This window comes from Giraffa tippelskirchi, chromosome 10 (genome assembly GCF_054371585.1).
Source record: "Giraffa tippelskirchi isolate mGirTip1 chromosome 10, T2T-mGirTip1v1.2.pri, whole genome shotgun sequence".
In the NCBI taxonomy this organism is placed as follows: Eukaryota; Metazoa; Chordata; class Mammalia; order Artiodactyla; family Giraffidae; genus Giraffa; species Giraffa tippelskirchi.
This window is the reverse complement of record NC_137284.1, coordinates 38,315,128-38,339,660: the sequence shown is the minus strand read 5'-3', so window position 1 is coordinate 38,339,660 and position 24,533 is coordinate 38,315,128. Positions and strand designations below refer to the sequence as shown.

Here is a 24,533-nt window from a genome sequence, read left to right as displayed (position 1 = left end):
GAATGAAGGTACACTTTACAGGGAAACTGGGGCACAGAGCCATTAGGGATCTTGTCCAAGGTCACACCTCTAACAGTGGTGAAGCCAAGCTGTGAACCAGGTGGTCTAACTCCAGAACCTACTCTCTGACTTGGAGAATCTCTGTGCCTTTTCTTCTACATGAAAATAAAGACAGTCCAACATACCCCAGACACCATCTTGATTGAACAGGCAAGGAGGACAAAGGGGAGGAGGGTCTTTGGAAACTAGTCTACAATACTTCACATATTCATGTCTCCTCTCTCCATCTTGTTCTAAGGCAGGGTTAATGACCCACCCATTCTCAACATCAGGGAGGCGATGGAGGGATCAACCATCAAATCCCATTTTCCAGACTAGCCACCCTCAGCAAGGGAAGCATCTCCTTTTTTATTTTCTCTTTTTATTGAAATATAATTGACATGTAACATTGTATAAGTTTAAGGCATACAGTGTGTTGACTTGATACATTACAATATTGCAATATAATTATACCACTTCTATTACATCAGTTATCATTTTCTTTTTTGGAGGTGGGGAACATTCCCCAGCATCTGGGTCTTGGTGGCATTTCTCAGTTCTTCCTTCTTAACTGCCTAATGGTTAGTGGATCAGTTGCGCCCTCCTTCACCAGGACTGACATTCCCCTGCAGGCCTCTCTACAAACTGCAAACCCAACCAGTGCTGTCGGGCCCCAGGGGAAAAACTGAGCCTCTGGCTCCAAGCTTCTCCTGGTGGTTTTAAACAATACAAACAAAGGAAAACCCCTCAGCTTAAGGCATCCAGGCTACAGACAAAGTTTCAAGATTTTATTTTAATTTCGAAAGGTTGTAAAGAGTATGAATGTTAGCTCTAGACCCTGATTGTAATGGCTCAAGGGGCGTTCACTCACTGAGTCCCTCTTAGCAGAGACAATAACTCCTCAGTGTTCTCACATACACTGAATTTTAGGAATGCCTTTTGCAATGCAACCTGTGTCTTATTTTCCCACCTGGCCCTCCCTAGGACTGTAATCTCACAATCTTAGAATACCTGAGCGAGAAATGACCTTCTTTGACCCAACCTCATCACTTTACAGGTGGAGAAACTGAGACCCAGAAAGAAAATTCTCTCCCCACAGTCAGATAATGATAAAACAAGTGGGAAATGAAGGGAAGCTTACCAATTGTTTGCTCTCGTTCACATCATTCATGAAATCTCTTTCAAGTTCCCATTTAGCCTGTATTTGTCATATGTCTTCACTGTGTCCCAGAGTGTGGCCAATACAAAGAAATGAACTGCCTAGAGTTCAATTCTCTCTTGAGATTGTAATATGGACACATAAAATAATCAGAAAATAGTTCATGGCAGCATTCAACTACTCTTTTATCTATTTATTCATATATTTGCCCATACATTAATTCATTCAATGGACAGATATAGCAGTAAGTCAGAAATGCACTTTGCTCTCAAGAAATTTTGAAACAGAATTTTGCTGTTTTCTGTCAAACCTCAACGTGCATCAGCCATTGGGTATACATATATCCCCTCCCTTTTGAACCTCCCTCCCATCTCCCTCCCCATCCCACCCCTCTAGGTTGATACAGAGCCCCTGTTTGAGTTTCCTGAGCCATACAGCAAATTCCCGTTGGCTATCTATTTTACATATGGTAATGTAAGTTTCCATGTTACTCTTTCCATACATTTCACCCTCCCCTCCTCTCTCCCCATGTCCATAAGTCTATTCTCTATGGCTGTTTCTCCATTGTTGCCCTGTAAGTAAATTCTTCAGTACCATTTTTCTAGATTCTGTATATATGTGTTAGAATATGGTGGTATTTATCTTCCTCTTTCTGACTCACTTCACTCTGTATAATAGGTTCTAGGTTCAGCCTCCTCATTAGAACTGACTCAGATGTGTTCCTTTTTATTGTTGAGTAATATTCCATTGTGTATATATACCACAGCTTCTTTATCCATTCATCTGTCGATGGACATCTAGGTTGCTTCCATGTTCTAGCTATTGTAAATAGTGCTGTAATGAACAATGGGATACATGTGTCTCTTTCTATTTTGGTTTCCTCAGGGTTTTGCCTGGGAGTGGGATTGCTGGGTCATATGGTTCTTTTATTCCTAGTTTTTTAAGGAATCTCCATACCATCTTCCATAGTGGCTGTATCAATTTACATTCCCACCAACAGTGCAAGAGTGTTCCCTTTTTTCCACACCCTCTCCAGCATTTATTGTTTGTAGACTTTTTGATGAGGGCCATTCTGACTGGTGTGAGGTGATATCTCATTGTAGTTTTGATTTGCATTTCTCTAATAATGAGCGATGTTGAGCATCTTTTCATGTATTTGTTAACCATCTATATGTCTTCTTTGGAGAAATGTCTGTTTAGGTCTTTTTCCCACTTTTTGATTGGGTTGTTTGTTTTTCTGGTATTGGGTCATATGAGCTGCTTGTATATTTTGGAAATTAATCCTTTGTCTCTCAAGAAGTTTTTAATTGACTGGGGGAAAATAGAAATATGCTTAAATAATTATTGCTGAGTTTGTGTAGATTTAACATCCGACTAGTTAATGGCTCTGCCTGCAATGTCAGTTGAGGTTGATGGGAGAATACGGTGATCAAACACCTGGGACATTTAGATGGAGTTAAAAGTTATGACTTTCTTCATAGGAAAGAGCTAGCAACTCACTTTTCTAAAGAATCTTCTCTGTACTGGGTGCTTTACTTTTAATTATCACAGCAATAAAGAAACTGAGATTCAGAAAAGTTAAGTAATTTGTCCAAAATCACCAGCTAGAAATGGAAGAATCTGGACCTACCCCAAACGCATCTGACTCCACAATTAGTGGTATTTTTCTCCAGTCTCTACTGCTGGCTCTCCCAGCCTCACTGGAAAGCCCTTTCCTGCCTGTGGACTTGTTTGTATTAACTTGGATCCTGGGGTAAAGGAACGGGACTGAACTATTGTGATACAAAGATTCTTGGCTGCAACGGCCTCTAGAAGAGGAGAGTGGGCCCCCGGGGGACCGGGCTGTCACGTGGGCTGTGTGTGACTGGGCACCCCTGGGAGGGACAGTGCTCTCTGGCAGGCTTCCATTTGTTCACCTGCAAGGGCTGAGTGGGGTAAGCCCAGGGCCCCGGGCAAACGGCCACAGGTGGGTTTGGTCTTCTAACTCGGACATCTGAAGCAGATTTGTTCAGAGCAGGGCGCAGGAGAGGTGCTCAGTTCCAGTTCCTTTTTTCAGTAGTCGTGTGCCACACGGGGAGTGAGACACCTTCCCTGCCCTCAAGGGACCCTGCCCCGGGCCTGCCTGGATCGAGCCTGTCCCCTACCCTGGCTTAGTCTTGCCCTTCTTCCCCTACCTGACTTTGACTCACAGCAGTTTCGCAAGCCCACAAACACAGATTGGATTTTGTGGCCTTATTGTCCTCCACGCCAGGCCCTCATCATTCAGGGTAGAATTTATCCAGTTTCATGAGAGAGGGCATGGCAACCCACTCTAATATTCTTGCCTGGAGAATCCTCATGGACAGAAGATCCTGACAGGCTATGGTCCATAGGGTCGCAAAGAAGCGACACGACTTGTCTGACTTCAATCAAAGTGAAGCGACTTAATACACATATGAGAAAGGGGCGGTTCATTAGATGCTTAGGAAGTCCAAGACGTAGCTGTGTGAGAGACTGTATGGTACAGATACTGTGGCAGTACACCTGAACAGAGAGAGCAGGATGGACCGGAGTAATCGGAGGATCTTCATGGAGGACGTCCCGTCATCCCAGGTCGGTTGGAACGTACGGTTTGTGGGCAAATCAGAGCTGATGTCCCACGTCAGCCCATGGGCTGGTGGCTGGGAAGGTGCCTGGGCTTGAAGAGCAGGAGGTTGGGGAGTGAGCCGCTGTGCCCTGGAGGAAGCACTCAGGTCTGGCCTCTGACCTCTGAGAGGTCGAGAGGTCAGCAAGTCAGCCTCCATCCTCTGCCCAGCCCCGGGCTCTCTGGCGCCATTTGCGTGTTTGCCCAGGAACTCAGACACATGGGGAAATTGAGGAGGAAGTCCACACTGTTCCCGGAGCATTTTTTTTTTTCTGTCTGGCCTGGGACTGCCGTCAGATCAGTGACCACGTAACTGACACATTATTCTGGCACTTTTGCTCAGAAGTTGCTGCTTCCTGTGACTGTCTTGTTACACGGTGGGAGTTTTCCCCCATCAGGCTTGCACAGCGGCCGCAGGAGCCCGCCAGTCTGGCTGCCAGAGCCAGGCACGCCAGGGGACTGTCCCAGGGTGGGACCTAGAAGAGAAGGGCCTGCACACCCCCGGGCACCCCCATCGCAGCTGGAGCCCCTTCCACAGCCTCCGCGCCAAGCGGAGCTCCGAGGAGCCTGGAATCGCTTCCAGGGACAGCCTCCTTCCGTCTGGTGTTTGTGGTCTCTGCCTTATACGGCACTGCAATCTCTGGCCTCCTGACCTCCCCCTGTTGGCTCTGTTTTTTCCCTAAGGCCACAAAAGATAAGTCTACCTTCATTCCACATCCACAGAATGGTCCTTCGTGTCTTTGAAGGTAATCATTCATGCCTCATTGCACTGGAGTTTCCTTTTCCCACGCCATAGTCCCCCTTTCTCCAATCTGTGGTTTCCAGTTTCTTCACCTGCAGACTCGTTTCCCTTCCCACCACACCCTGCAGGGTGAGTCAGTCCCTCTACGGGTCTGTGGTGGCGCTTCGGGGTGAGAGCTTTGTCTCTGTCCCTCCGCGAGGCTGTGAGGTCCCGGAAGGAGGAACCGTGTCCCCTTCCCTCGTCAGCTGGACTCTGGCTCCTGCCTCCTCCCGTCTCCCCAGGCCCTCGACCCCCATCACTGCCCCTCGCGTCTCCCCTCCTTGCTGGCCCCTCCGCCCCATACACAGACCTCCCACCAAAGCAGAGGCCGTCCCTGCGTCCCACACCCGCCACCAGCCGTCTCCCTGCCCTTGTTTGTAGCCAAGCCTCTTCCTTAACGTGCAGAATGGCTCCCACCCACACTTCCCGGCCGCTGTTTCAGTTGACGCTCTGACCGCCGGCGTCCTGCGGCTCCTCGGGCAGCCGCTCTTCGCTCTTCGGGCCCCCTTCCACCTTGCCACCCCCGGCTCACCCTGCCGCGCGGGGGGCTCTCCCCGCCCCTCGCCGCTCCCTGGCTGCAGCTGTGCCCGGGGGTCTCTCTTTGGCCTTGCTCCCTGCTCCCTACCCATGCTCTGCCGGAGACCCTCGCCCAGCCTCGCCCAGCCCCGTGACCTGAGCCGCACAGCTGTCCAGCCCATCACCCGCTCTAATGTCCTAACACAGCGGCCACTTGCTCCTGCCTGCAGCCCCTCAGTGGGTCCTCGCTGCCCCCAGACCGTCCAGGCTCTTTACACAGGCTTGTAAAAGGTGGCCCCTAGACTCCGCCCAGCCTCGCCGCCCCGCCCCCCCCCGCCAAAGCCTCCCTCTCCTCATCCCTTCCGAGCTCCAGCTCTGGCTACGTTCCTTCAGCTCCAGGAAGCTCCTCACCACTGCACACGTGTGTGCTGTTCCGTCTGCCTGAGACGCCCTTTGCCCCCACCCCCACCCACTCAGTCTACCCGGGAAGCCCTCGTTGCCTCCCCCAGCACAGCTGTCTGCTCCCTTTGAGGCTTCCCACGTACCCAGCACATACCTTCATTATTGCCCTTGTCAAAGGATGTCGCCACTGCTTTTTTCATTTTCTTGTGTCCTCGTCAGACTTAAAATTCTTGAACTTGCCTTGGTAATCTAGCAGAGAAGACAGTCCCTGGTTCACAGTGGGCCCCTTAGAAATGTCTGCTGAACTGAATATTACTATCATACCCGGAAGAATTCCTAGCACAAGGAGAACCCTCTGCCCAATACATTCCTTTAATAATTAAAATAGAAATCTCCGTAAATAATTGTGATGCAATGTGATGTATGCTAACAGATGTGCCCAGAGTAGCAAGGCAGCCCAGACACAGAAGAGTTACTGCTGCCCCGGGTAAGGAAATTGCTGGATCAGGGAAGGCTTCCTCGAAGACATGACCTTTCATAAGGTCCTCACCGTTTAAGTAGGAGTTGGCCAGGATAAAAGGAGGTCTCCTAGGCATCTAAGCAAAGACATGAAACAGTGCAAGGGCCCACAGTGGTTGGGAAGCAGCAAAATATGCCCATGGTGCTGGAAGACATGAACAGGGGTGATCATTAAGGTTGGGACCAAGTGAACGCCATCTCAGGAGTCTGAACACAAAGGCAGTGAGAGACCTGTAAGGATTTTCAGAACAGAAATGGTGTGCAAGGATTTGTGTTTAGAAAGATAGAGCAGATGGATTGGCAGGAGGGGAATAAGGCTGGAGGTGAGATCCATTATTATAGGACCCTGGCCAGAAGTAACAACTGCAGGAATCCCAGGGAGAGATGGCCTTGCCTTGAATCCACCCACCCCCACCCCCACACCCCCCAACCCCCAACCCTGGTACAGAGTTCTTTCTGCAGAGAGCTATGTCTGTCAAACTGTACTCTATTGTAAATGGAGAGGGTGTGACACAGAAGGGTAAGGTCTCTAGTCAAATACGTTTAGAAAATGCTGAGTTAAACAGGTTTCTTAATGCAGGACTTTTCAGAGCCTTTAATATAATACATTGTACATATTGCATGAACATTCAGAGTTTCCCAGATGGATTGAGCCATGTAACCTCTTTCTGAGAGCATCTCAAGGGACTAGAATTTAATGGATTGGGTAAAATAGAAACCAAGATCTAGCGCTTTCGTGATTCTGTCAGCTCTGATTCCTGGCAGGACAGGATAAACAGAAGAAACAGCTTTCCCCAGTGAGTAACTGATGTCCTCTGAGTGCACTCCACTGGGGAGTCTTGTGTGTGTGTGTGTTTGTTTTGTTGGGGGCATGGAATGGGCTCCCATGGAAATGTGAGGGGTAGGTTTTAGTCATTCTGTTTGGAGGCAGGCTGAGCAAATCCACCTGCTCTTCCCAGGTCCCCTGTGTTTGTTCAGGCCCGAAAGAGGTCAGACCCAGGTGTTTGAAGGAATGACATGTCCTGACCTACGGAGCAAAGAAACCGGGTCTGCAGCCCCTGGAATGTTCGGCTCTCACCACATCTCTCCAGCCAACTTTGGTCGGCTGGCTGGGGGGGAGGGTGGAGCAGCCACCTGAGAATCTCCAGACTCCGCAGCCCAGGTAGCAGATCCCCAGCTCGGTGGGTCCTGGTGTGGACCCCTCTCACTGTTGCATTCAGCTCCCTAGGGCTCCCAGGCACAAGCTGCCATTTTTAGCCTTCCTCTTGCCTGAGAGCTGGAGGGAAAAACACTTGTAACATCCACCCATCAGCCTTGTGTCTTTAAATGAGCCCTGGCCTTAGCGTGCCTTCCCTGGCACTGCCAAGGCCATTCCCAGTGAAGTCCCTAGGGTGGAGGAGTCTGGGCAGCTCTGTGTGTGGCTTGGGGACGCGCCATTCCTGTTTCTCCATCACAGGAATTCTCCACTGAGAAGCATCAGATGTTCCTCAGTCCCTGCCAGGGCTTCAGGGTGAAGAGTTCACAAGTGCAGAAGGGGACAGACATACCGCTGCCTCCCCGGTGAGGGCCAGCTTCTGGCGGGGTGGAAGGCCAGTGACGCACCGCCAGCACCAAAATCAGGACACTGTCCAGGGCCCTGAGTAGGGGGTCTGAGCGGGGGCCCCTCGGAGGGACTGCTGCAGCCCCAGCCCTACCACCTGGACGGTGGTTGCCTGGGGCCTGCTCACGCAGCTGGTCTGCTGTGAGTCAGCTCAAAAAAGACTCAGAAACACTGGTGTTCCTGTCACATGTGACTCTCAGCAGGAATGGTCAGACCACCCCACTTTGGACTTAACCATCTATCTGAGTGAAGCTCCTGGTGTATGTATTCCAACCCTATATTAAGTAGCTCCTGGTTCTTCCCCAAGGCTCTCAGAGCAGAAACTGAGACCCAAAGAGAAAGGGACTCACCCCAACTCAGAGTTTATGTCAGAAAGACAATACAATTTTCCTGTTCCCCAGTTCAGTGTCAAAAGAAATCTAACTTTAACATCTACTTTATCGTTTACAAAAATCATATTGCTGTGAAAACTAAACTAAGTTCTGGAGTCAGATAGAGCCAGGTTCAGATTGCAGCTCCACCATTTTTCAGTTGCAGGAGAATAAATAGCCCCAGAACAAGTAACTGACTGTCCTATAGCTCATAGTTGCTTCTCTGAAAGGACACCTACTACATATGGTCATGGGAAGATTAGTTGAGATAATGCTTGTAAAGAACTCAACCAGATGCCCAGCTCCATCTGTAACCATTAGCTGTTTTTGTTACTGCTGCTGTTGGTAGAAGTATTTTAATGAATATTATCATTAACATTGAAATTGGTATGATGGTCCATTACCTGTATTTGGATCTACATGGAGGAATTGAGAGAAGTGCTTTTGCCACATAAGCTTTTTAAATCTTCACTTTGAAACTGTGTTTTTGTTCTTAATTGCTTTTAATCAGTTTAACAAGTTGGCAGGGGACTCCCCTGGTGTTTCAGTGGTTAAGAATCCGCCTTGCAATGCGGAGGACGCAGGTTCGCTCCTTGGTCAGGCAACTAAGATGCCTCATACGGCAGAGTGACTAAGCCTATGTGCCACAACTCCTGAAGGGCTGGGGGAAAAATGGTAACAGGTCCACAGGTCTCACTGGAGATGAAGAGCAGGCAGTGGCAGTGAGGGAGGTGGAAGGGAAGGCTGTGGTCAGAGGCTGATCCAGGCAGTGTGAAAGTTGCTCCTGGTGATGAAAGGTCCACGGAGCAGCCATGGGGATGGTATCCACGGTGGACACGGTCCCTGGAGGCCTTTAAATCCAAGGAGGTCCAGGAACTCTGAAACTCATTTACTGGATGGGCAATTCACATAGCCTTTTGCCCAATTCCAAGTTAAAGAGACCTAAATGAATGAGATTTTACCCTATATCTCATCAGATTGATGCCTGGGAAGGTTCTTTTATGTCAAACTGAATTTGACATGAAAGAGTAATAATGTACTGAACCCAGGCATTTATTTCTAATCCTTGCCTTATTTTTTTAACCTAAGAAGGGGGTTGCTTAAAGGTCAAATTGTGTTTGTGTGTGTGAAAGAGAGATGGGAGAGAAAGGAGAACGTGTATCACATTGTTTTGTCGTCTGACCTTTTTCGGCATTTTAGCTCCAGGCTAGTGGGGGAGCAACACTGGGAGTCTTGTGAGGACGCTATATATCAAAATGTCACCAGCCACCAAAGACATTCTGTTCCCCAGTCCCCATCCAAATACTTGAAATTCACACCCTGAGCAAAAATTCACAGTAAATTTTGGTTTGGCGAGCATAGCATTATAATTATGCAGCAAAGGGCTTTTTCTTTTTAACCATTTATATTCATTGTACAAGGAGAAGAAGGATGGTGAGTCAGGAGACACAGTGAGCTCCCCATCCCTGCCCCCACCAGCACTTGCTCTGTGACGGGGAATAAGAACTGTGGTCAGGTGACACACGTTTAGCACCTTACACTGTAAAAATCACCTACAGGGACTTCAATTCCTGCTCGGGAAACCAAGATCCTGCATGTTGCGTAGTGTGGCCAAAAGATTTTTAAAAAATTTTTTTAATAAATTAAAAAAACAAAAATCGCCCCCAGGGCTCACCTGGTGGCTCATTGGTTAAAGAATCTGCCTCCCAGTGCCGGAGACACAGGCGTGATCCCTGGTCCGGGAAGGTCCCACGTGCTGTGCAAGAACTAACCCTGTGTGCCACAGCCGCTGGGCCTGGGCCACAGACCCCGAGGTCTGCAACAGGAGAGGCCTCCACAGTGTGAAGCCCAAACACCATAACTAGAGCAGCTCCCACCCACCGCAACTAGACCCAACACAGCCAAAACAGCAGCAAAGCCCCACCACAGCCAGAAATGAGTGAATAAAAAAATCACCCCCAGCTTTGGATCCTCACCACAGCCCACCAGAGTTGGCCAGATAGATACTATGGTGCCTGTCGACAGAAAACTGAGACATAGTACAGAAGTGAAGTGACAGGTATAAAACCACTCAGTTGCAGTGGCCGCGCCAGGTCAGGCCCACCAGCCTCCTGACCCTCCTGACGGGACTGTGGCAAGTCACCACCTCTCCATTTCAGCTCCTGTAACATGAACCTGTCTCCAGATCCCCCATCAACAGCTCTAACTCACTAAGCTTCTCGAAGGACCATGGTAGGAGCACACATTTCTACTCTACTTATTTTTGCTTTCTCCCTTTTCTGGTTGTGCACTTCCTTTTGGAACAAGCCTCTAGAAACAGTTTCTGAAAACTACTGAGCCATGTTTATAATGCAGATGCAATTAAGGAGTATGTAAATTAATCACTTTAACAAAAGAAGTAGGTATTTAAGATTTAATACTAGCCACAGGATAAGGGTCTATTGGATAAAGCATAGCTTATCTTTCGATTCAATGTTTGTCTTTGGTTTTGTAAAGTAGCTTGTATTTTCAGTGATTTCTACATAAGATAGTAAAATGTGGGCTTCCTAGGTGGTGCTAGCGGGAGAGAACTTGCCCGCCAATGTAGCAAGAGACACGAGTTCGATCCCTGAGTCAGGAAGATCCCCTGGAGGAGGGTATGTCAACCCGCTCCAGTATTCTTGCATGGAGAATCCCATGGACAGAGGAGCCTAGTGGGCTACAATCCATGGAGTCGTAAAGAGTTAGACACGACTGAGTGACTGAGCACACAAGCACACGTGATAAATTGTAGAGCAGCCGCAATGTGTTAACAAAGTGGGTAAACTTTCCGAAAAAAAGAAAAGGATAAGCCATGCACAGAATTCTGAGGTTGGAAAAATGTGTGTGTTCTGGGCCACTTCGGTGCTCCGCCCCCGCAGAGCCCCCAGCCTCATCAGACACAGGCCTCAACAGCACGGGACACCTACCACATGTGTGCCCAGCTGCAAGGGCAGACGTCTTTCTTTCCACAGCTGCTCCCAAGCTGACCCCAGGCCTCCAGTTCACATGATTGGGAAGAGCAGGCACTTCTCCCGCCCTCATGCCCAGACACCCCAATACTGATCAATCAGGGCATTTTTTTCTCAGTGCATATAACTGTAGATGCTGTCAGTTACAAATTGACCCACGAGATGACATCTCTTTTGGCTCATGGGTGAAGTCATTTTTAATAATTCACATCACACCTGCTTCCAGAAAGACTCCAAGAAGAGACACAACACAACCCAAAAAAGGCAGCATCAAAGAGTCAGAATGGAGTCCAGAGAAGGCGTATGCAGAGAGCCTGAGAGAGCCTGCCATGAAAGGGCAGAAGACAGTGCTCAGTTTCCTGACACAGTGCTAACAGGAGATATGGGTCACCAGGCCAGTCATTTTTTAGGAAACACAACCTTTTCCTGACCTTGAAATCTAGAGGCAGTTCTAGTGTAGATCTTAAATAAGGCAGCATGCTTCGTCATGCAAGTCGTGTCTGACTCTTTGCGGCCCCGTGGATTGTAGCCTACCAGGCTGGCTCCTCTGTCCATGGGATTCTCCAGGCAGGAATCCTGGAGTGGGTTGCCATTTCCTCCTCTAGGTCGGGATCTTCCTGACCCAGGGATCAAACCCACGTCTCCTGCATTGGCAGGCGGATTCTTTACCACTGAGCCACCAGGGAAGCCCACCAGCCCACAATAGAGACAATGATATGGGCTTGGCTGGCCTCCAGGTCCCACTCCCCTGCCCTCTGCCTTCCCCATCCCCCTCCATAGTAGGGCGGGCAGAGCCAGAAGTCCAGGAGCCCGCCACGTGGCACACACGCCGTGAGCGAGCTATGCCCTCACCCCCTGGCCTGCACCTCCCCCTCCCCAGTGCAGGCTGAGATCTGCCAGGGACCAGCTCAAGGAGGCAATCACGTTCCCTTTCCTCTCCCTCCCCACAGGTTTGGAATAAATTGCCTCATCCAATTTGAAGACTTTGCCAATGCCAACGCCTTCCGCCTTCTCAACAAATACCGCAACAAGTACTGCATGTTCAACGATGACATACAAGGTAGGTTTCTACCCAACCTGACAAAACCACTCGGGACTGAGGCCTCACAAGGCTCACCTGGGTGCCAGGGTGGGGTGGGGCCACCTGAAAGCCAGTTTACTGGCAGCAGCTGTTGAAGACAGAGCAGTAAATCTAGATTTGACTCCCACTTGGCTAATTCTTAGCTCTGTGACCTTCAGCACATCCTGTAACTTTGCTAAGCCTCAGTTTCCTCATCTGTAAAATGGACAACATTACTGTTTCAGAGGAAAATAAGAATTAGGTGGTTAGAGAAATGAAAGATATTTTCAACAATGCTATGATTTAGGACTCATCAGACCCAAGCATCAGCCACCATAAAAATGGCCTTCCCCAGCCACAACTCACTCTTGGAGTTTCTGAACACAGGTGCATCACTGTCAGGGAAGCAGGATAAGGCCTTCCCTTAACTTGGCTGGGGCTTCCCCTGTGGCTCAGTGGTAAAGAATCTGCCTGCCAAGCAGGAGATGCAAGTTCGATCCCTGGGTCAGGAAGATCCCCTGGAGGAGGAAATAGCAACCCACTCCAGTATTCTTATCTGGGAAATCCCATGGACAGAGGAGCCTGGTGGACTACGGTCCATGGGGTCTCAAAGAGTCGGACACAACTTAGTAACTAAAGAACAGTGTAACTTGGCTGGAATGAGCGCCTCTCACAGTGATAACCAGAGCCCTGGAACACTCCAAGAGCATCTCATTCAGAGTCAACTTGGTTCCCTTCTCAGTGAGTTAGAAGTATCTGAAGGCGCTTGCTTCCTACTGTGGCAATGCCAGCATGTGGCTGGAGTGGGAGAGGCAGTCCCTCGGGGCTTGTCTCACCTCATCCAGCATTTCTCAGTCAGGAGGGGGGCCAGCTGCTCCTAGTATTTCATGAAGCCTGATGGAAACCTTGATGACTTGTAGGTTATTATTTAAAATGAAGTTTAGCAAGCAAGATGTTTTCAAACCAAGGTACTTTTCAAATGTCAGGTAATGAACAAGTTGGTAGGAGACAGATATTGGCCCCTGGGACTTAAAGATGGGCCAGCATCTTGCAGATGAGGCCCAAAGAGGTCCCAACTTTTCTTCATGTGAGATAGAGAAACCTAGATGGATTCAAGCCCAGTCAGAAATAGCTAATGTTTAGAGCCAAATACTAATGATACATTAAGCATGGTTCAAAGCACTTTACACGTTAATCCTACCACGTATTACCAACCCTGTCTTGTAAATGAAATAACAGAAGCACAGACAGAGTAACTAATGTACACAACCAGTAAGTGTAGAGTTGAAATTTGAACCCAGGCATTTGGACTCTAAATTCCACGTTTGTAATCGCCCACCCAGATTTTGTACTCATATCACAAAACCAAAAGCTTCTTTCTTCCCTGTGGTCCACACTGAGGGCTAAAGAAATATGATATATGATTTTTTTTTGCATTGGTCGAGAATGACATGCAAATTCGTGAGGTGTTCCGTATTTTGAGGGGGCTTCCCTGGTAGTTCAGATGGTAAAGAATCTGCCTGCAATGTAGGGATCCAGGTTCAATCCCTGGGTTGGGAAGATCCTCTGGAGAAGGGAATGCAACCCACTCCAGTATTCTTACCTAGAGAATCTCATGGACAGAGGAGCCTGGCAGGCTATAGTCTATGGGGTCGCAAAGAATCAGACATGACTGAGCAACTAACACTGTCACTTTTTCACTTTCATACATTTTTAAGAGGCAGATTAGCATAGTTAGTTCATATGAAACTATGGTGGTCACAGGTACTTCACTGGTGGTCCAGTGGTTAAGAATCTGCCTCGAAATACGAGGGACACCAGTTTGATCCCTGATCTGGCAGCATCCCATATGCCAACTAAGCCTGTGTGCCACAACAGTTGAGCCTGTGCTCTGGAATCCTCAAGCCAAAACTACTGAGCCCACATGCGGCAACCTCACGCACCCTAGAGCCATGCTGCACAATAAGAGAAGCCCAAGCACTGCAGCTCAAGAATAGCCCCTGCTCTCCGCAACCAGAAAAAGCCTGTGCATAGCAGCGAAGACCCAACGAGCAAAAAAACCAAAAATGTGTACACACACACACACACACACACACACACAATGCCGGAAGAGTAGGTGTCCAGAGAGGGGCCCAGAAAGGGAACGCTGGGGCATGGTGACCCCACCCGCAGCCTGCCACCACCCCATCCCCGGGCCGGGGACAGGCATTGGCGGTGCCTGGGCAAGCGGGGCACTGTGCAGACAGCAGCGCAGTCCCCGAACAGTGGTCCCCTCACTGCTGGCCCAGGGGGCAGGGTGTGCCTGCAGCCCTGGAGGAAACCCCTGCCTGCCAGCCTCTGACCAGCTCCCAGGTCACACCCTCACCCATGAATCAGCAGCAGGACAGCCATCATCCTCCCAAGCCCACGGCTGCCCAGGCTGGGGCGGTGCAGGGCGGTGGAGGTGGGGGGCGGGGAGTGGAAAACAAGCTGTCGTGGGCAAGCACAGCTGGTGAAGCAGGCTCCAGGTGTGCAGACACACACAGAACTTTAGGTTCGAAGAATGTTTTCCATCCACACAGCTTCACAGCTTCCTTGGCTCACCCACCTTTCGTCTGCAGGGTGAACGAACATTGTTGTCCACATCACTGGTGAGCGTGTTGCTCCAGGTCCCCCAGCCTGACATAAAGCCGGGGCTGTGCTGTGTGCTCAGTCGCTCAGTCATGTCCAACTCTTTGCGACCCCATGCACTGCAGCCCGCCAGGCTCCTCTGTCCATGCAATTTTCCAGGCACAAATACTGGAGTGGGTTGCCATTTCTAGAATCTAGTTCTTTCTTTTTTTTTTTTAATTTTTATCGGAGTATAGTTGCTTTACACTGTTATGTTAATTTCTACTGTACAGCAACGTGAATCAGCTAGGAAAGTGGAAGTGTCAAGTCACTCAGCCATGTCTGACTCTTTGCAACCCTGTGGACTATAGCCCTCCAGGCTCCTCTGTCCATGGAATCCTCCAGGCAAGAATACTGGAGTGGGTAGCCATTCCCTTCTCCAGAGGATCTTCCTGATCCAGGTATCCAACCCTGGTCTCTTGCACTGCAGGCAGATTCTTTACCATCTGAGCCAATATAGTCCCTCTTTTTTGGATTTCCTTCCTTAGGTCACCACAGAGCATTGAGTAGAGTTCCCTGTGCTATACAGTAGGTGCATGCGTGCATGCATGCTAAGTCGCCTCAGCTGTGTCTAACTCTTTGTGATCCCATGGACTGCAGCCCACCAGGCTCCTCTGTCCATGGGGATTCTCCAGGCAAATATACTAGAGTGCGTTGCTGTGGCCTCCTCTAGGGGATCTTCCCGATTCAGGTATGGAACCCTCATCTCACATCTCCTGCACTGGCAGGTGGGTTCTTTAACACTAGCGCCACCTGGGAAGCCCATCCGTTCGGTAGAACCTAATTATTTCTCACCCGGAATTCTCCACTGTCTCTCCGTATACTCAGGCTGCCTGTGCCCCCCGTGGGTGAGCTGGAAAGCCTGTTTGCCAAGGATTACATTCCAAACCCCATGTCAGTGTGGGTGTCACTGCTCTCCTCACCTCCCCCATCCTCTCTTTTTGATGCTCACAGTCCCCACACCCCACCAAGTGGCCTGGGGAGAGGGACAGGCTCACTCAGTTGCCAGCTGGTGAGTGATGGGCCAGGACCGGAAGCCTGTGCTGTGCACTCTCACTGCTGAACGGGCAGTTAAAAGACTAATGAGGAGTCCTGGGGCTAATGGGGCAACGTGGAAGAACTGACCCCCTTTCCTTGCAAATAAAAAGTAAAAAGAAACCTATAACTACACCAGTTCAGTTCAGTCGCTCAGTCGTGTCTGACTCTTTGCAACCCCATGGACTGCAGCACACCAGGCCTCCCTGTCCATCGCCAAGTCCTAGAGCTTACTCAAACCCATGTCCATTGAGTTGGTGATGCCATCCAACCATCTCATCCTCTGTTGTCCCCTTCTCCTCCCACCTTCAATCTTTCCCAGCATCAGGGTCTTTTCAAATGAGTCAGCTCTTCACATCAGGTGGCCAAAGTATTGGAGTTTCTGCTTCAGCATCAGTCCTTCCAATGAATATTCAGGATTGATTTCCTTTAGGATGAACTGGCTGGATCTCCTTGCAGTCCAAGGGACTCTCAAGAAGTCTTCTCCAGCACCACAGTTCAAAAGCATCTATTCAAAAATAGAAAGGGATGCCTGCACTCACAGGATTGGAGAGAGTTGGGACAAAGTGGGGAGGGAGGGTGGGAGGAATCACAGTGGTAAACCGACACCACAGCCATACCCCATGTGGTTGCTGGGGACAGGCCCCTAGCAGGATGCATGGTCAGAATCTTCTGGAATCCCATAATGGCGGGGGCTGGGACCAGGCTGCCCATGTGAAATCGACAAGTGGAATGAAATCGAGAAGTGGAATGTTTCCTGCCGCATCAGTAAGCAAGGATGTCACAGTCATCAGCGAATGCAGCAGCAGTCCTCTGTGTGAACTGGTGAGCCCTAAGGGCACTCAGAGAGGAGAAGGAAATGGCAACCCACTCCAGTATTCTTGTCAAGAGAATCCCGTGGACAGAGAAGCCTGGTGGGCTGCTGTCCATAGGGTTGCACAGAGTCGGACATGACTCAAGCGACTTAGCAGCAGCAGCAGAAGCAGCAAGGGAATATGTAACCAGACGTGTAACCAGAGACTCAGGAAGGAGAAGAATACCTGTGCTCTAACAGCCATCAGACTGCAGCCACCCCCTACAGTGAGCTCCAGGGAGCTCAGGATGTGAGAAAAGCAGGATCCTGGCCCCATAGCTGAGATATGTGTGACAGGAATGGTTTCAGGGAGCCCAGACTCTTGCATCTTTCCATACACAGGCAAGTGCTAAATTCCTTAACCTGAGACACTGGTTTTCTTGAATTCACAAAAATACTTTTGACGTTCAGATTACCTGCTCTTTGTTGCAAATTTCTAGGTAACCTGGCTCCTCTCCCGCTCTAACCCCCAACTCCCAGCTCCTCAGAGCAGTTCTCTCAGGGCTAGCTAGTTGAGATGCTGTCTTCCCAGGCGTGAAGTCCTAAAAATTCCCACCAGATAAAACCTAACTCCCAACTTTTAAGTCGTGAATATTTTTTAAATCAACAAAAGGAACACCAGCCCAGCCTCATGTCCTCTGTGGAATAAGAGAAGATATGAGTAAAGGCCACAGGTCCACCCTCCAGGAGGGCAGGGCCGTACTTGGTGCTGAGCAGACGATTCGAGCCACCTCCCAGCCAGCCCGCTGCTCCACACTGCTGGGGGTCACCAAGCCCATGTGACCAACCACACGGCGGGGCGTCTGGAGCCCCAGCACTGGAGGGCCAAGGGCCCCCCAGGGCTGCACGTCACCTCCAGCCTGCTCCCAGCTCGGGCTGGTGGAAGGTCTCCTCCACCCCAGGCTGGTTCTCAGCGAGCAGGGCCACCCGGGCACTGACTCATTTGCTGGCAGCCTCGCCGGGAATTCCTGGAAAAGGCAGAGGCTCAGGTGACTTTTGTTGTTTCAGCTGGGATCAGAGAAGCGTCCCTACTCTTAGCAGAGGAGGGAGACCTAGAAGGGGCATAGCAATGGGAATGGTCACACCGGGGGGACGGGCCAGCTATGTCCTTCCCAAGAAGCCAGATCCAGGGGGCTGCTGGCCTGGTGAGTGAGGGCCCCTGGCTCCATGGCTGGCTGCCCGCATGATGTGGGCTGGACTCAGGAAAGCCTGGCTGTCTTGTCAACTCCAAAACGTCCCCCTGTCCCGCCAGTCCTCCTTGGACCTTCCCTGCCCTCAAGACCTGCCACGTTCCTGAGAGCAGAGGGCTGGTCAGGGGGCCTGCAGTGTATGCCGGGCCACTGTCAGCCCTCATGCTTTCAAGTTTTCATCTGTGAGCCAGAGTGCTTAACCGTCAGATGCTGGATTCAGACAAGCCTGGGTCTGCCATCAGATGCTCTACCCCTGAGCTGTATTTCCAAGACAAGCCTCGGTCAAAATCCCCAACTTTTCTGCTTTGGAACTTTGGCCAAGTGGCTTAACTCCTCACAGTCTTCTCTTCCTTATCTGTAAAAGGAACATGATTGTATTCACAGCCATGAACGGCACTCAGCCAGTACTGCCAGAAAGACCAGGATGCTTTGCTAAGGTGAGCATCAGTCCTGGCTGGACGGACACTCTGCCGATCCACTGTTAAATGTTCCCACCATCACTCCCTCTGCTTATGGCACCAGCTTATCGTAAGGGCTGTAGTGATGTAGAGGCAGGAACAGGCATGTAACCGGAGACGGTTCTGGTACCTAGTACTGAAAGTCTAGGGAACCGTAGGCTCCCAACACAGAAGTGTGGGAGGGAAGGAGGAAGAGTTGAGACCCAAAACAGAGCGGCTTTGATGAGAGCAGGGAGAGGGACCAGTGTGAGCGCAGGACAGGGGAGCTGAGAAGGGAGGCAGGCTTCCACCTCACCTCTCTCCACTGTCCACACCCACCCTGTTCCTGCAGCCTGCTGAATTCCTCAGTTCCGTGAGTTTTCTGCCAACTCTGCGATTCTGAATGGTCCCTTTGCCTACAACTCTCTTCTGCTGTTGGCTAATTTCTTTTTGTCCTTAAGACTCAAACCTCAGCCCCTTTCCTCCCAGGATACCCCGCCCAGGGCCAAACCTATTCCACAGGCCCCAGGATGACCCCACCCTTCACCAGGAGCCCAGGAGTGACACTGGTCACCCACTTGGCACAATATTGCAAAATACTCCAGACTCAGGTGCGGGGATGGTGGGAAAGGGGCAAAGGGGCAGGAACAGCCCAGCTCTGAAGTCTGTCCAGCTGGTCTGCCCTGTGTCCAGGACACCAGGGGGCTGTTTCCAGCTCTCAGGGGTCTGCTGCCCCTCCCCCTACTGAAAGTTGCTTAGTCGTTTCCAACTCCTATGGCCTGAAGCCCACCAGGCTCCTCTGTCCAGGGAATTCTCCAGGCCAGAATACTGGAGTGGGTAGCCTTTCCCTTCTCCAGGGGATCTTCCCAACCCAGGGATTGAACCCAGGCCTCCCGCATTGCAGACAGATTCTTTACCATCTGAGCCACAGGAAAGCCTGTGCCCCTACCACACGCACTAGGCTGCAAAGCCTTCCTATTTTCTCTCCCCCACAGAGAAACTTCCCCGGCCTCTTCGACATCATCTCTCCCCAGTCCCCCAAACCTTCCTTTTCACTGAGTCCTGTGCTCTGAGGCTGTTCTTCACTTGCAAGGCTATCCCAGCCCTGAGGTCCTCAGGGTGGATCTCTTGAGTACATTGAATCCTGGCTCCTCTAGACCTCCCCCTGGGCCTGCTGTGCCAGTTAAACCCCCAAAGAAGCCAAGAAGCTGGTAATTATCATCTCTAGTTTTTCCTAAATTGTGGCAAAATAGCCTTAATCCTGCCTTCTTCATGGGCCAGGAACTCCCTTCTTGAGAGTCCAAGGGCTCCAGAAAACTCCCTTCATAACGCAGAAATCAGGTTGAAGTCTGTAGAAGGCCTTTGCCTGGTATCCAATAAGGGGAACTTGAATTTTCTGAAGAGTTATGCTGTTAACCCCTGTCCCCAAGACTGTCGTATTCATCCTTGTAACTCTAAGGCTTCATATGTTCACATGCCCAATGGAGCCCCAGAACAGATTCTTAGTCCATGCTCCTGAACAAATGAAAGGCGGCAGCTGGCTGCTGCGGGAAGAGAATTCTGCAGATCATAAAGTTGAGAGTCACTCAGTTGTGTCTAACTCTCTGCGACCCCATGGAATAGTCCATGAAATTCTCCAAGCTAGAATACAGGAGTGGGTAGCCTTTCCCTTCTCCAGGGGATCTTCCCCACCCAGGGATCAAACCCAGCTCTCCTGTGTTGCAGGTGGATTCTTTACCAGCTGAGCCACCAGAGAGTGACCAGCCCACTTGTGAAAGTGGGCCTGACCTTATACAAGAGGATGCCCAGTCCCCTGGCCCCAAGCCTCCAGGCCCCTTGGCCACACTCTGGCCAAACCTAACTCCCTGTCCTCGTTGCCCAGGACGGCAGCCTCATCTCACCTGAGACACAGCCAGTTCTTTCCTTTTCTCTGATAACCCATGGTTTAGGATAGAAACTTCTTCAACTTTGTCAAAAGTGACTATTTAATTAATTAATTAAAAATAAATAAAAATTAAAAGTGACTATCAAAAGCACAATAGCAACTACATTTTCAGCTTGTCCTTCTACTCTATTTCCTGTACCTACAACCTCCAGTACTCAGTTTACGGGAAGTGCAATTATGGAAAGCTCCCTCTGAAAAGGAAAACTTGTTTTTCTTTCATCATGAATGAGGAACAAACAACCATGCTTTCAGCTGCCCGTGGTGTGTATGGGCACAAGAGATCTTCTAACACAACCCTGGACCCTCAGGCTTCTCTAGGTGATTGCTTCCAGAAAGCTAAGCAGCTTCCTTCCTCTCTGTTTTTAAATCCTTAATGCATAACCCAAGACCCTCCTCCTCATTAACTTTAATGAAACTTTATGAAACTTAAATGAAAGTTAATGATGGAGATGACTTTATTTGCCAAACTTTCTAACACAGGATTTGAGAACTGCTGATTTCCCTCTTGAGTTCTCGACTGTGATTAGGGTCACTGGCCTCTCCGGAGGATGTCCTCGGAGGAAGATCCCAGAAAGGAGAATGAGAAGTAGCCAGCAAGGGAGCCAATGACCATGAGGTTCCAGAAGCCACATGTAGTTTAGCATAGGAAAGAATGAACACCAATATCGAATGGTAATGAAAAGTCAGGGAGGAGGAGGGCTGAGGACTGGCACTGGACTTGACAAGGGGGAGGTACTGGTGGCATCAAGGCAGGAGAGTCACTTGATGGGACTGGGTTTCAGGGGGACCAAGAAGAAAGGAAATGCAGACCATGAGTATGAAAGTGTTGGCTGCTCAGTCGTATCTGACTCTTTGCAACTCCATGCACTATAGCCCGCTAGGCTCCTCTGTCCATGGGGTTTACCAGGCAAGAATACTGGAGTGAGTTGCCATTTCCTTCTTCAGGGGATCTTCCCAACTCAGGGATCGAACACAGGTCTGCTGCATTGTAGGCAGATTCTTTACCATCTGAGCCACCAGGGAAGCCAACAATTGAGTCTATTAAGCTCTATAAAGGAACTTGGCTATAAAAGGAAGTAAGAGACAGGGTGGGCTTCCCTGGTGGCTCAGTGGTAAAGAACCCACCTACCAATGCAGGAGACATGGGTCCACTCTCTGAGTCAGGAAGATCCCCTGGAAAAGGAAATGGCAACCCACTCGAGTATTCTTGCCTGAGAAACCCCATGGACAGAGGAGCCTGGCACACGATAGTCTGTGGGGTCACAAAAGAGTCGGGCATGACTCAGTGACTAAACAGCAACAACAAAAAAGATGGGGTGGCAATAACATAGGGTCAGAAGAGGCTTTTTAAGGATGGCAACTTGATGACATATTTGCATGCTGATGGCAGTGGTCCACTAGAAAGGGAGCAGTTGAGGGTGCCAGAGGAGAAAAAGGGAAGAGAATTACAAAACAAATTCCTGGAGTAGGGTAACATGGTAGGGTCCAGTCCACACCTGGAGGTGGCTTTAGCTGAGAGCAGGGATCATTCATCCATGTAACAGGAGGAAAGGCAAAGTGTATGGACCAGAGGCTGAGGTTTTATAGGCCTAGTGGTCAGAGAATTCACTTCTCTCCTGGCTGTTTTTATTTTCCTGAACTTCTATTTCCATTTCTGAGAGGGGGGAAAAGAAAAAAAAGATCTCGGTTCTACCTATTTCCTAGAGTTGTTGTATACAATAAATGAACAAATAAATACAGGCAAGCATATACATAGCCCAAGCCAAGGTCATGGTGAGAGCAATTAGTAGAGGTTGCCATTGTATCCTTTGGATATTTTCGACTCTTTTCCATCAGATTTCCCAACCTGTTGTGTTTTCCACCACTTCCAGAGTCACAGCTGAACAATTACATCCACTACCTAAGTTCACTTCCCTCCACCTCCACTACCACCTGCTTCTCAGGTCTCCCCCAGGGAAAGCCCAGAAGGCCACTCCTGCTGCCTTCAACTCCAGAGTCAGGAAAGGCTGTCTGAGCTGCATAGACCACAAAGGGGGCAGGAACAGCACCCCAGGTTTACCTGCTTTACTTCCAACTTGGTGACTGACCGGGGAAGCCACTGTCCTTCTCTGGCCTGTTTCCTCATCTGTACCATTGTTGGATGTCATGCTCTCCATCCAGCGCTGAATTTCTGCAAGTAAGCATTGTTCAGCCTGCAGGTTTAACCACAAATATGCTTGACATCCAAGAAGGAAAAGCTCCGTCAAGAAGGTAGGGTCCTTGAGAGGTCCTCTGATGAAATATCTTTGGCGCCACCTGGTGTCGTATGTTTTGTACATCTTCTTTCAGGAGGCAGAGTTCAGTTCAGTCGCTCAGTTGTGTCTGACTCTTTGTGACCCCATGAACTATATAGCACGCCAGGCTTCCCTGTCCATCATCGACTCCCGGAGTTTGCTCAAACTCATGTCCATCAAGTCAGTGATGCCATCCAACCATCTCATCCTCTGTCGTCCGTCCCCTTCTCTTCCCACCTTCAGTCTTTCCCAGCATCAGGGTCTTTTCAAATGAGTCAGTTCTTTACATCAGGTGGCCAAAGTATTGGAATTTCAGCTTCAGCATCAGTCCTTCCAATGAATATTCAGGACTGATTTCCTTTAGGATGGACTGGTTGGAACTCCTTGCAGTCCAAGGGACTCTCAAGAGTCTTCTCCAACACCACAGTTCAAAAGCATCAATTCTTTGGCGCTCAGCTTTCTTTATAATTCCAACTCTCACATCCATACGTGACTACTGGAAAAACCATAGCTTTGACTAGATGGACCTTTGTGGCAAAGTAATGTCTCTGATTTTTAATATGCTGTCTAGGTTGGTCATAACTTTTCTTCCAAGGAGCAAGTGATTTTTAATTTCATGGCTGCAGTCATCATCTGCAGTGATTTTGGAGCCACAAAAAATAAAGTCTGTCACTGTTTCCACTCTTTCCCCATCTATTTGCCATGAAGTGATGGGACCAGATGCCATGATCTTCATTTTCTGAATGTTGAGTTTTAAGCCAACTTTGTCACTTTTCTCTTTCACTTTCATCAAGAGGCTCTTTAGTTCTTCTTCACTTTCTGCCATAAGGGTGATGTCATCTGCATTTTTGAGATTATTGATATTTCTCCTGGCAATCTTGATTCCAGCTTATGCTTCATCCAGCCCAGGGTTTCTTATGATATACTCTGCATATTAGTTAAATAAGCAGGGTGACAATATACAGCTTTGACATACTCCTTTCCCAATTTGGAACCAGTCCATTGTTCCATGTCTGGTTCTAACTGTTGCTTCTTGACCTGCGTACAGATTTCTCAGGAGGCAGGTAAGGTGGTCTGGTATTCCCATCTCTTTCAGAATTTTCCACAGTTTGTTGTGATCCATGCAGTCAAAGCCTTTGGCATAGTCAGTAAAGCAGAAGTAGATGTTTTTCTGGAACTCTCTTGCTTTTTCGATGATCCAGAGGATGTTGGCAATTTGATCTCTGGTTCCTCTGCCTTTTCTAAATCCATCTTGAACATCTGGAAGTTCATGGTTCACCTACTATAAGCCTGGCTCGGAGAATTTTGAGCATTACTTTGCTAGCATGTGAGATGAGAGCAATTGTGCAGTAGTTTGAAGACTCTTTGGCATTGCCTTTCTTTGGGATTCTTTCATTGCCTTTCTTCAGAAGGCAGAAGGCTGTCCTGAAATAGAATTAGATGAGCAGAAAACTTGCTCTCTGTCCAGTGGAAAATTGGACACAGAAAATGAAAAATACACTCCTATTCCCACCCTGCAACCATTAGTATTTTTCAGTGCTGTCCAGATTCTGTGTGTATATTTTGATACAATTAGAATCATGATTATGTAGACCATTTTAATGTTCTCTTCCTTCCAGCTAATTACATGTTTTGCATGTATGAGGCCCTGGATTCAATCCCCGGCATCTCCACAGCGAGTGGATGTGTTTATTTAGAGATCCTGGAGTAGGAAATAGCAACACACTCCAGTATTCTTGCCTGGAGAATCCCATGGACAGAGGAGCCTGGCAGGCTAAATAGGATTGTAAAGAGCTGGACACGACTGAGCACGCACGCATTCTTCCAACTAATTCAGTGAAGTATAGTTTAGGGGTTAAGAGCACCAGCCCAAGAGCCTGATTCCCTGAGTTCACTCTGTTATGTGATCTTGGACAACTCAGCAAACTACTCCATACCTCACTTTCCCAATCTGTAAAATGGGGATGATTAGGATACAATTAAATGTCTTTACATTAAGACTTATAAAGCGCTCTGAACAATATGTGCTGTCAGTTACTAACTTCATAGCATTTTCTATGTTGCTATCATAAGGAACATTTTTAATGGCTG

The 24,533-nt window shown here is 49.1% G+C and overlaps 1 protein-coding gene across 2 annotated transcripts in view; it reads left to right on the top strand.

The window, feature by feature from the left end:
• The window catches only part of ME3 (malic enzyme 3), a 215,641-nt gene that overhangs the window by 178,274 nt on the left and 12,834 nt on the right, over positions 1-24,533 (top strand). For both annotated transcript variants that reach the window (XR_014067404.1, XM_081536355.1), the window contains exon 8: positions 11,951-12,060. Coding sequence is in view for 1 of the 2 variants with exons in the window: in XM_081536355.1 (XP_081392481.1) it covers positions 11,951-12,060 (110 nt within the window). In the remaining variant the exon portion in view is untranslated. The remainder of the gene's footprint in view (positions 1-11,950; positions 12,061-24,533) is intronic.